General features: G+C 49.4%; 1 protein-coding gene across 1 annotated transcript in view; it reads right to left on the reverse strand.

Annotated features, from left to right (window-relative positions):
* The window catches only part of CLEC20A (C-type lectin domain containing 20A), a 117,119-nt gene extending 104,824 nt beyond the window's left edge, over positions 1-12,295 (reverse strand). The window contains exons 1-2 of the mRNA XM_088462050.1: positions 12,244-12,295; positions 11,839-12,177 (exon numbers count right to left, since the gene is read on the reverse strand). Coding sequence (XP_088318176.1) covers positions 11,839-12,177; positions 12,244-12,295 — 391 coding nt within the window. The remainder of the gene's footprint in view (positions 1-11,838; positions 12,178-12,243) is intronic.
* Between the last annotated feature and the right edge of the window lie 223 nt (positions 12,296-12,518).

Genomic DNA, 12,518 nt, shown 5'->3' on the forward strand with positions numbered 1-12,518 from the left:
CATGTAATCTCTCACAGGCAGGGCCCTCCTTCCCCATGTTCCTCCCCAGCACTATCATTACTTCCTGTGCTCCTTGTCTCCTATTCCCCCTATCAGTGACCCTGTGTGTGCTCACCCATCACTGTGTACATTACCATTACATACACCCCTCCCCTTACCATGTAATCTCTCACAGGCAGGGCCCTCCTTCCCCATGTTCCTCCCCAGCACAATCATTACTTCCTGTGCTCCTTGTCTCCTACTCCCCCTATCAGTGACCCTGTGTGTGCTCACCCCTCACTGTGTACATTACCATTACATACACCCCTCCCCTTACCATGTAATCTCTCACAGGCAGGGCCCTCCTTCCTCATGTTCCTCCCCAGCACTATCATTACTTCCTGTGCTCCTTGTCTCCTATTCCCCCTATCAGTGACCATGTGTGTGCTCACCCATCACTGTGTACATTACCATTACATACACCCCTCCCCTTACCATGTAGTCTCTCATAGGCAGGGTCCTCCTTCCCCATGTTCCTCCCCAGCACAATCATTACTTCCTGTGCTCCTTGTCTCCTACTCCCCCTATCAGTGACCCTGTGTGTGCTCACCCCTCACTGTGTACATTACCATTACATACACCCCTCCCCTTACCATGTAATCTCTCATAGGCAGGGTCCTCCTTCCCCATGTTCCTCCCCAACACTATCATTACTTCCTGTGCTCCTTGTCTCCTATTCCCCCTATCAGTGACCCTGTGTGTGCTCACCCATCACTGTGTACATTACCATTACATACACCCCTCCCCTTACCATGTAATCTCTCACAGGCAGGGCCCTCCTTCCCCATGTTCCTCCCCAGCACTATCATTAATTCATGTGCTCCTTGTCCCCTATTCCCCCTATCAGTGACCCTGTGTGTGCTCACCCATCACTGTGTTCATTACCATTACATACACCCCTCCCCTTACCATGTAACCTCTCACAGGCAGGGCCCTCCTTCCCCATGTTCCTCCCCAGCACTATCATTACTTCCTGTGCTCCTTGTCTCCTATTCCCCCTATCAGTGACCCTGTGTGTGCTCACCCATCACTGTGTACATTACCATTACATACACCCCTCCCCTTACCATGTAATCTCTCACAGGGAGGGCCCTCCTTCCCCATGTTCCTCCCCAGCACTATCATTACTTCCTGTGCTCCTTGTCCCCTATTCCCCCTATCAGTGACCCTGTGTGTGCTCACCCATCACTGTGTACATTACCATTACATACACCACTCCCCTTACCATGTAATCTCTCACAGGCAGGGCCCTCCTTCCTCATGTTCCTCCCCAGCACTATCATTACTTCCTGTGCTCCTTGTCTCCTATTCCCCCTATCAGTGACCCTGTGTGTGCTCACCCATCACTGTGTACATTACCATTACATACACCCCTCCCCTTACCATGTAATCTCTCACAGGCAGGGCCCTCCTTCCCCATGTTCCTCCCCAGCACAATCATTACTTCCTGTGCTCCTTGTCTCCTATTCCCCCTATCAGTGACCCTGTGTGTGCTCACCCATCACTGTGTACATTACCATTACATACACCCCTCCCCTTACCATGTAATCTCTAACAGGCAGGGCCCTCCTTCCCCATGTTCCTCCCCAGCACTATCATTACTTCCTGTGCTCCTTGTCCCCTATTCCCCCTATCAGTGACCCTGTGTGCGCTCACCCATCACTGTGTACATTACCATTACATACACCCCTCCCCTTACAATGTAATCTCTCACAGGCAGGGCCCTCCTTCCTCATGTTCCTCCCCAGCACTATCATTACTTCCTGTGCTCCTTGTCTCCTATTCCCCCTATCAGTGACCCTGTGTGTGCTCACCCATCACTGTGTACATTACCATTACATACACCCCTCCCCTTACCATGTAATCTCTCACAGGCAGGGCCCTCCTTCCTCATGTTCCTCCCCAGCACAATCATTACTTCCTGTGCTCCTTGTCTCCTATTCCCCCTATCAGTGACCCTGTGTGTACTCACCCATCACTGTGTACATTACCATTACATACACCCCTCCCCTTACCATGTAATCTCTCACAGGCAGGGTCCTTCTTCCTCATGTTCCTCCCCAGCACTATCATTACTTCCTGTGCTCCTTGTCTCCTATTCCCCCTATCAGTGACCCTGTGTGTGCTCACCCATCACTGTGTACATTACCATTACATACACCCCTCCCCTTACCATGTAATCTCTCACAGGCAGGGCCCTCCTTCCTCATGTTCCTCCCCAGCACTATCATTACTTCCTGTGCTCCTTGTCTCCTATTCCCCCTATCAGTGACCCTGTGTGCGCTCACCCATCACTGTGTACATTACCATTACATACACCCCTCCCCTTACAATGTAATCTCTCACAGGCAGGGCCCTCCTTCCTCATGTTCCTCCCCAGCACTATCATTACTTCCTGTGCTCCTTGTCTCCTATTCCCCCTATCAGTGACCCTGTGTGTGCTCACCCATCACTGTGTACATTACCATTACATACACCCCTCCCCTTACCATGTAATCTCTCACAGGCAGGGCCCTCCTTCCCCATGTTCCTCCCCAGCACTATCATTACTTCCTGTGCTCCTTGTCCCCTATTCCCCCTATCAGTGACCCTGTGTACATTACCATTACAGTCACCCCTCCCCTTACCATGTAATCTCTCACAGGCAGGGCCCTCCTTCCCCATGTTCCTCCCCAGCACTATCATTACTTCCTGTGCTCCTTGTCTCCTATTCCCCCTATCAGTGACCCTGTGTGTGCTCACCCATCACTGTGTACATTACCATTACATACACCCCTCCCCTTACCATGTAATCTATCACAGGCAGGGCCCTCCTTCCTCATGTTCCTCCCCAGCACTATCATTACTTCCTGTGCTCCTTGTCTCCTATTCCCCCTATCAGTGACCCTGTGTGTGCTCACCCATCACTGTGTACATTACCATTACATACACCCCTCCCCTTACCATGTAATCTCTCACAGGCAGGGCCCTCCTTCCTCATGTTCCTCCCAGCACTATCATTACTTCCTGTGCTCCTTGTCTCCTATTCCCCCTATCAGTGACCCTGTGTGCACTCACCCATCACTGTGTACATTACCATTACATACACCCCTCCCCTTACAATGTAATCTCTCACAGGCAGGGCCCTCCTTCCTCATGTTCCTCCCCAGCACTATCATTACTTCCTGTGCTCCTTGTCTCCTATTCCCCCATCAGTGACCCTGTGTGTGCTCACCCATCACTGTGTACATTACCATTACATACACCCCTCCCCTTACCATGTAATCTCTCACAGGCAGGGCCCTCCTTCCCCATGTTCCTCCCCAGCACTATCATTACTTCCTGTGCTCCTTGTCCCCTATTCCCCCTATCAGTGACCCTGTGTGTGCTCACCCATCACTGTGTACATTACCATTACATACACCCCACCCGTTACCATGTAATCTCTCACAGGCAGGGCCCTCCTTCCCCATGTTCCTCCCCAGCACTATCATTACTTCCTGTGCTCCTTGTCCCCTATTCCCCTTATCAGTGACCCTGTGTACATTACCATTACAGTCACCCCTCCCCTTACCATGTAATCTCTCACAGGCAGGGCCCTCCTTCCCCATGTTCCTCCCCAGCACTATCATTACTTCCTGTGCTCCTTGTCCCCTATTCCCCCTATCAGTGACCCTGTGTACATTACCATTACAGTCACCCCTCCCCTTACCATGTAATCTCTCACAGGCAGGGCCCTCCTTCCCCATGTTCCTCCCCAGCACTATCATTACTTCCTGTGCTCCTTGTCTCCTATTCCCCCTATCAGTGACCTTGTGTGTGCTCACCCATCACTGTGTACATTACCATTACATACACCCCTCCCCTTACCATGTAATCTCTCACAGGCAGGGCCCTCCTTCCTCATGTTCCTCCCCAGCACTATCATTACTTCCTGTGCTCCTTGTCTCCTATTCCCCCTATCAGTGACCCTGTGTACATTACCATTACAGTCACCCCTCCCCTTACCATGTAATCTCTCACAGGCAGGGCCCTCCTTCCCCATGTTCCTCCCCAGCACTATCATTACTTCCTGTGCTCCTTGTCTCCTATTCCCCCTATCAGTGACCCTGTGTGTGCTCACCCATCACTGTGTACATTACCATTACATACACCCCTCTCCTTACCATGTAATCTCTCACAGGCAGGGCCCTCCTTCCTCATGTTCCTCCCCAGCACTATCATTACTTCCTGTGCTCCTTGTCTCCTATTCCCCCTATCAGTGACCCTGTGTGTACTCACCCATCACTGTGTACATTACCATTACATACACCCCTCCCCTTACCATGTAATCTCTCACAGGCAGGGTCCTTCTTCCTCATGTTCCTCCCCAGCACTATCATTACTTCCTGTGCTCCTTGTCTCCTATTCCCCCTATCAGTGACCCTGTGTGTGCTAACCCATCACTGTGTACATTACCATTACATACACCCCTCCCCTTACCATGTAATCTCTCACAGGCAGGGCCCTCCTTCCTCATGTTCCTCCCCAGCACTATCATTACTTCCTGTGCTCCTTGTCTCCTATTCCCCCTATCAGTAACCCTGTGTGTGCTCACCCATCACTGTGTACATTACCATTACATACACCCCTCCCCTTACCATGTAATCTCTCACAGGCAGGGCCCTCCTTCCTCATGTTCCTCCCCAGCACTATCATTACTTCCTGTGCTTCTTGTCTCCTATTCCCCCTATCAGTGACCCTGTGTGCGCTCACCCATCACTGTGTACATTACCATTACATACACCCCTCCCCTTACAATGTAATCTCTCACAGGCAGGGCCCTCCTTCCTCATGTTCCTCCCCAGCACTATCATTACTTCCTGTGCTCCTTGTCTCCTATTCCCCCTATCAGTGACCCTGTGTGTGCTCACCCATCACTGTGTACATTACCATTACATATACCCCTCCCCTTACCATGTAATCTCTCACAGGCAGGGCCCTCCTTCCCCATGTTCCTCCCCAGCACTATCATTACTTCCTGTGCTCCTTGTCCCCTATTCCCCTTATCAGTGACCCTGTGTACATTACCATTACAGTCACCCCTCCCCTTACCATGTAATCTCTCACAGGCAGGGCCCTCTTTCCCCATGTTCCTCCCCAGCACTATCATTACTTCCTGTGCTCCTTGTCTCCTATTCCCCCTATCAGTGACCCTGTGTGTGCTCACCCATCACTGTGTACATTACCATTACATACACCCCTCCCCTTACCATGTAATCTCTCACAGGCAGGGCCCTCCTTCCTCATGTTCCTCCCCAGCACTATCATTACTTCCTGTGCTCCTTGTCTCCTATTCCCCCTATCAGTGACCCTGTGTGTACTCACCCATCACTGTGTACATTACCATTACATACACCCCTCCCCTTACCATGTAATCTCTCACAGGCAGGGTCCTTCTTCCTCATCTTCCTCCCCAGCACTATCATTACTTCCTGTGCTCCTTGTCTCCTATTCCCCCTATCAGTGACCCTGTGTGTGCTCACACATCACTGTGTACATTACCATTACATACACCCCTCCCCTTACCATGTAATCTCTCACAGGCAGGGCCCTCCTTCCTCTTGTTCCTCCCCAGCACTATCATTACTTCCTGTGCTCCTTGTCTCCTATTCCCCCTATCAGTGACCCTGTGTGTGCTCACCCATCACTGTGTACATTACCATTACATACACCCCTCCCCTTACCATGTAATCTCTCACAGGCAGGGCCCTCCTTCTTCATGTTCCTCCCCAGCACTATCATTACTTCCTGTGCTCCTTGTCTCCTATTCCCCCTATCAGTGACCCTGTGTGTACTCACCCATCACTGTGTACATTACCATTACATACACCCCTCCCCTTACAAAGTAATCTCTCACAGGCAGGGCCCTCCTTCCTCATGTTCCTCCCCAGCACTATCATTACTTCCTGTGCTCCTTGTCCCCTATTCCCCCTATCAGTGACCCTGTGTACATTACCATTACAGTCACCCCTCCCCTTACCATGTAATCTCTCACAGGCAGGGCCCTCCTTCCCCATGTTCCTCCCCAGCACTATCATTACTTCCTGTGCTCCTTGTCTCCTATTCCCCCTATCAGTGACCCTGTGTGTGCTCACCCATCACTGTGTACATTACCATTACATACACCCCTCCCCTTACCATGTAATCTCTCACAGGCAGGGCCCTCCTTCCCCATGTTCCTCCCCAGCACTATCATTACTTCCTGTGCTCCTTGTCTCCTATTCCCCCTATCAGTGACCCTGTGTGTGCTCACCCCTCACTGTGTACATTACCATTACATACACCCCTCCCCTTACCATGTAATCTCTCACAGGCAGGGCCCTCCTTCCCCATGTTCCTCCCCAGCACTATCATTACTTCCTGTGCTCCTTGTCTCCTATTCCCCCTATCAGTGACCCTGTGTGTGCTCACCCATCACTGTGTACATTACCATTACATACACCCCTCCCCTTACCATGTAATCTCTCACAGGCAGGGCCCTCCTTCCCCATGTTCCTCCCCAGCACAATCATTACTTCCTGTGCTCCTTGTCTCCTACTCTCCCTATCAGTGACCCTGTGTGTGCTCACCCATCACTGTGTACATTACCATTACATACACCCCTCCCTTACAATGTAATCTCTCACAGGCAGGGCCCTCCTTCCCCATGTTCCTCCCCAGCACTATCATTACTTCCTGTGCTCCTTGTCTCCTACTCCCCCTATCAGTGACCCTGTGTGTGCTCACCCATCACTGTGTACATTACCATTACATACACCCCTCCTCTTACCATGTAATCTCTCACAGGTAGGGCCCTCCTTCCCCATGTTCCTCCCCAGCACTATCATTACTTCCTGTGCTCCTTGTCCCCTATTCCCCCTATCAGTGACCCTGTGTGTGCTCACCCATCACTGTGTACATTACCATTACATACACCCCTCCCCTTACCATGTAATCTCTCACAGGCAGGGCCCTCCTTCCTCATGTTCCTCCCCAGCACTATCATTACTTCATGTGCTCCTTGTCCCCTATTCCCCCTATCAGTGACCATGTGTGTGCTCACCCATCACTGTGTTCATTATCATTACATACACCCCTCCCCTTACCATGTAACCTCTCACAGGCAGGGCCCTCCTTCCTCATGTTCCTCCCCAGCACTATCATTACTTCCTGTGCTCCTTGTCCCCTCTTCCCCCTATCAGTGACCCTGTGTGTGCTCACCCATCACTGTGTACATTACCATTACATACACCCCTCCCCTTACCATGTAATCTCTCACAGGCAGGGCCCTCCTTCCCCATGTTCCTCCCCAGCACTATCATTACTTCCTGTGCTCATTGTCTCCTATTCCCCCTATCAGTGACCCTGTGTGTGCTCACCCATCACTGTGTACATTACCATTACATTCACCCCTCCCCTTACCATGTAGTCTCTCACAGGCAGGGCCCTCCTTCCCCATGTTCCTCCCCAGCACTATCATTACTTCCTGTGCTCCTTCTCTCCTATTCCCCCTATCAGTGACCCTGTGTGTGCTCACCTATCACTGTGTACATTACCATTACAGTCACCCCTCCCCTTACCATGTAATCTCTCACAGGCAGGGCCCTCCTTCCTCATGTTCCTCCCCAGCACTATCATTACTTCCTGTGCTCCTTGTCTCCTATTCCCCCTATCAGTAACCCTGTGTGTGCTCACCCATCACTGTGTACATTACCATTACATACACCCCTCCCCTTACCATGTAATCTCTCACAGGCAGGGTCCTCCTTCCTCATGTTCCTCCCAAGCACTATCATTACTTCCTGTGCTCCTTGTCCCCTATTCCCCCTATCAGTGACCCTGTGTGTGCTCACCCATCACTGTGTACATTACTATTACATACACCCCTCCCCTTACCATGTAATCTCTCACAGGCAGGGCCCTCCTTCCTCATGTTCCTCCCCAGCACTATCATTACTTCCTGTGCTCCTTCTCTCCTATTCCCCCTATCAGTGACCCTGTGTGTGCTCACCTATCACTGTGTACATTACCATTACAGTCACCCCTCCCCTTACCATGTAATCTCTCACAGGCAGGGCCCTCCTTCCTCATGTTCCTCCCCAGCACTATCATTACTTCCTGTGCTCCTTGTCTCCTATTCCCCCTATCAGTAACCCTGTGTGTGCTCACCCATCACTGTGTACATTACCATTACATACACCCCTCCCCTTACCATGTAATCTCTCACAGGCAGGGTCCTCCTTCCTCATGTTCCTCCCAAGCACTATCATTACTTCCTGTGCTCCTTGTCCCCTATTCCCCCTATCAGTGACCCTGTGTGTGCTCACCCATCACTGTGTACATTACTATTACATACACCCCTCCCCTTACCATGTAATCTCTCACAGGCAGGGCCCTCCTTCCTCATGTTCCTCCCCAGCACTATCATTACTTCCTGTGCTCCTTGTCTCCTATTCCCCCTATCAGTGACCCTGTGTGTGCTCACCCATCACTGTGTACATTACCATTACATTCACCCCTCCCCTTACCATGTAGTCTCTCACAGGCAGGGCCCTCCTTCCTCATGTTCCTCCCCAGCACTATTATTACTTCCTCTGCTCCTTGTCTCCTATTCTCCTATCAGTGACTGTGTGCTCACCCATCATTAGAGTTACACAGACCCCAAGCTAATAGAATACTGAGCATTACACAGATGCTATCTTAGACACCTGCAAACACAAAGTAAAAACTGCACAGAGTGTTTCCAGTGCAGTGTGTCAGTTAATAAGCTAATTAGTGCACAGGAGCTGCATAATCATGACAGTAAGAAACATGAACACAGAAGCTACACCCATACTTGGGTTTATCAAACTTACAGGTGCAGAGAATTACATCACATAGATGTTTGCTATGGAGATGATAGTAAAGTGTGGCAGAATGTGAAAACTATCAGTGGTCCCTGGTGACATTCCAAACCCAGATGATGTAGAGAGAGTCATAGGTATGATTGGTTTGAGTGTTGAGCAACACATGTACTCTATCATACAGCAAAATACATGTGGACGGCACTGCAGACAGCATATCAAGATGGGGGTCTGATGAGAAGAATTAATCTGAAACATGTATTGCTCAATACCAAGTTATGTGAATGCGGGAGTATGAGTGACTACATTGACAAAATTATGTTTATTTCTCCTTCATTTTTTGTAGAAATGCAAGAAGATGATTAAGAGTTCACTACAGCGATGCTACAAAACTTACAGCCTTAATTTGACTTCTAGTCAAAGTGTTGGAAGCAAACACAGCCAACTTAAGCACAGACACAGTCAGAGCAAGAACGCAGGCCCAGTGAGAGAATTGCATTAAACGCAGAGTGAGAAGCTCAGAAAATTCAGACAAGTGCTTCATATGTCACAAGATAGGACACAAAGCATTTGAATGTAAGCAGAATGTCAACTCTGTGCAAAATAATAAATGCAACAGTAATGATGAATCGGCCATGAGTGTTACATATAGCTGCAGAAAGGAAATTCAGGTGCTACCAGGTAATTCAATTGCAATGAAGAGTTAACTGCATGTGATCCTTTTACAATCAAAAGAGTTTGAAATGAAGCACTTACAGCTACAAAAGTTGGAACAATGAAAGTTTGCTTGAACAAATTAGGACTAGAACTAGAGTCACAGAAATCGAAGATGTGCTTTAATGTCCTAGGGCAAAGATACCACAGTACATAACAGAAAAGGGACTGTAACAGTATTATGTACCCAATGCCATCCGTTAGATGTCCCTGATACACAACACTATTAAGCAATGATGACAGCTGAGTCGCAGTTACTATAACTCTGGCATAAAAGACTTGGTCACCTTGGATATGACAGTTTTAAAAAATGACTGAACGGGATGGTCACAGGAATGTCAGTGACTAAGACAGAGAAACCCATGTGAGAGCTGTATAACAGGGAAACAAACAAGTCAGTAATTTCCCAAATCAGCCATCAGAGCTGAAGCACCACTTGAGTTATTACATACAAACGTGTGTGGTCCAATGGAAGTCAAGGCAATAAGTGGTTACTGGGGAGGGGCGGGGGAGAGGTGGGTGTGACTGTGATCGCTCTACAAAATAGAGGCGTGTCACCCACATTTTGTAGGCGTGCCAAGCCCAAGGTCTGCATCATCAGATGCATATTTCCTAGACCTGGCAGAGGGGTCCTAATGGCCAAGGGCAGCGACCATCTGAATCAGCATCTACGTCCTACAGACACCTCTGCCACATTTGCATGTTAGTTGGACGGTATTCCCCTGCCGCTGTATAATACGTCCACATCACAGTTATGCCCATGGTCCATGCCGCTGTGCAATACGTCCACGTCACAGTTATGCCCATGGTCCATGCCGCTGTGCAATACGGCCACATCACAGTTATGCCCATGGTCAATGCCGCTGTGCAATACGTCCACGTCACAGTTATGCCCATGCCGCTGTGCAATACGTCCACATCACAGTTATGCCCATGGTCCATGCCGCTGTGCAATACGTCCACATCAGTTATCCCCATGGTCCATGCCGCTGTGCAATACGTCCACATCACAGTTATCCCCATGGTCCATGCCGCTGTGCAATACGTCCACATCACAGTTATGCCCATGGACCATGCCGCTGTGCAATACGTCCACATCACAGTTATGCCCATGGACCATGCCGCTGTGCAATACGTCCACATCACAGTTATTCCCATGGTCCATGCCGCTGTGCAATATGTCCACATCACAGTTATGCCCATGGTCCATGCAGCTGTGCAATACTTCCACATCACAGTTATGCCCATGGTCCATGCCGCTGTGCAATACATCCAGATCACAGTTATGCCCATGGTCAATGCCGCTGTGCAACACAGTTATGCCCATGGTCCATGCCGCTGTGCAATATGTCCACATCACAGTTATGCCCATGGTCCATGCCGCTGTGGAATACGTCCACATCACAGTTATCCCCATGGTCCATGCCGCTGTGCAATACATCCACAACACAGTTATGCCCATGGTCCATGCAGCTGTGCAATACGTCCACATCACAGTTATGCCCATGGTCCATGCCACTGTGTAATAAGTCCACATCACAGTTATGCCCATGGTCCATGCAGCTGTGCAATATGTCCACATCACAGTTATGCCCATGGTCCATGCAGCTGTGCAATACGTCCACATCACAGTTATGCCCATGGTCCATGCAGCTGTGCAATATGTCCACATCACAGTTATGCCCAAGGCCCATGCCGCTGTGCAATACGTCCACATCACAGTTATGCCCATGGTCCATGCAGCTGGTGAGAGGGTCTTGCTGATGCCAACTCCAAGACAAATGGACTAAACTGACTGGTTGCGGTTTTCTTGCCTGTATAACAGTGTTTTGCAGGTTGCTACGAGAAAGCTTTAAGTAGATGTTTGTGTAACATGAAGAAGCGTGGAGCGATGGGGTGGGGAGTGCATACTCCATATTGGAATGATACAGCCCCCCACCCCCCTTCCCCTGTCCTATTCTACCCCCCAAGGTGTAGATAGATGCACAAGTATAAAAAGCAACAATAACAGCACAATTCAATGTACAAGCAGTAAATACCAATAAATGATCATTAATAAGGTACATTTATTGTTTATAACCAGATAATAAAAAATCTAAAAACACAGAGGTAAAGTATGTGCAAAATGTATTATCTATAAGTATCAGTAAATGTGTGATTTAGCTCATTAGAAGCTGTTCGGAGCTTGGTCTGACTCGGTCATGGCTGAGGCTAACACTTGCCAGAAATGAGTATTACTCACATTTGTAGCACACAAAGTATTTGCCAGAGCCACAGTCCGCGTCGGTCCACTTGCCCAAACTGGTATGTACACAGGCATTTGCGCTCAGGCTGGGCTTTCCCGAATTCCACTTTGTGTAGTTGACGGTGTATCCATTACTGTAACGCCAAACACCCGGAGTGCAGAGGTAAAGCCCAAACCAGGCATCATTCCAGGTGACCGCTCCAAGCACAGAGACCAGATCCGAATCGGAGAGTATACTGGCGAGGTCCGTGTACTGAGACCTGCAGTAGGCAAGAGCGTCCAGCCATGTGACAGACTGCTTCACCAGGTTATACGCAGAAGCTGAGGCCACAGAGACTGCAGAGAGAGAAGAGAGATACTTACAGTACAGTATATGCTGGACATTATCCCTAATGCACATACCTGACAAGTCACATGGACCCTGCGTGACATATACTACTCGCTCTGTAGACATAGGTGACACCAATGGGTGGTCCAGTTCTTACCCTTTGGCAGAACTATTGTAACTCTGGGGTAAATTTACTAAAGTGAGAGTTTTTAGAAGTGAGTTTAGGAAGAGATGTTGCCCATAGCAACTAATCAGATTCTACTTAACAGTTAACTAGCACCTTCTAGAAGACAATAGATAGAATCTGATTGGTTGCTATGGGCAACATCTCTTCTAAAACGTACTTCTA

This window comes from Taudactylus pleione, unplaced genomic scaffold, assembly GCF_031769625.1.
Source record: "Taudactylus pleione unplaced genomic scaffold, aTauple2 ptg001139l, whole genome shotgun sequence".
NCBI lineage: Eukaryota > Metazoa > Chordata > Amphibia > Anura > Myobatrachidae > Taudactylus > Taudactylus pleione.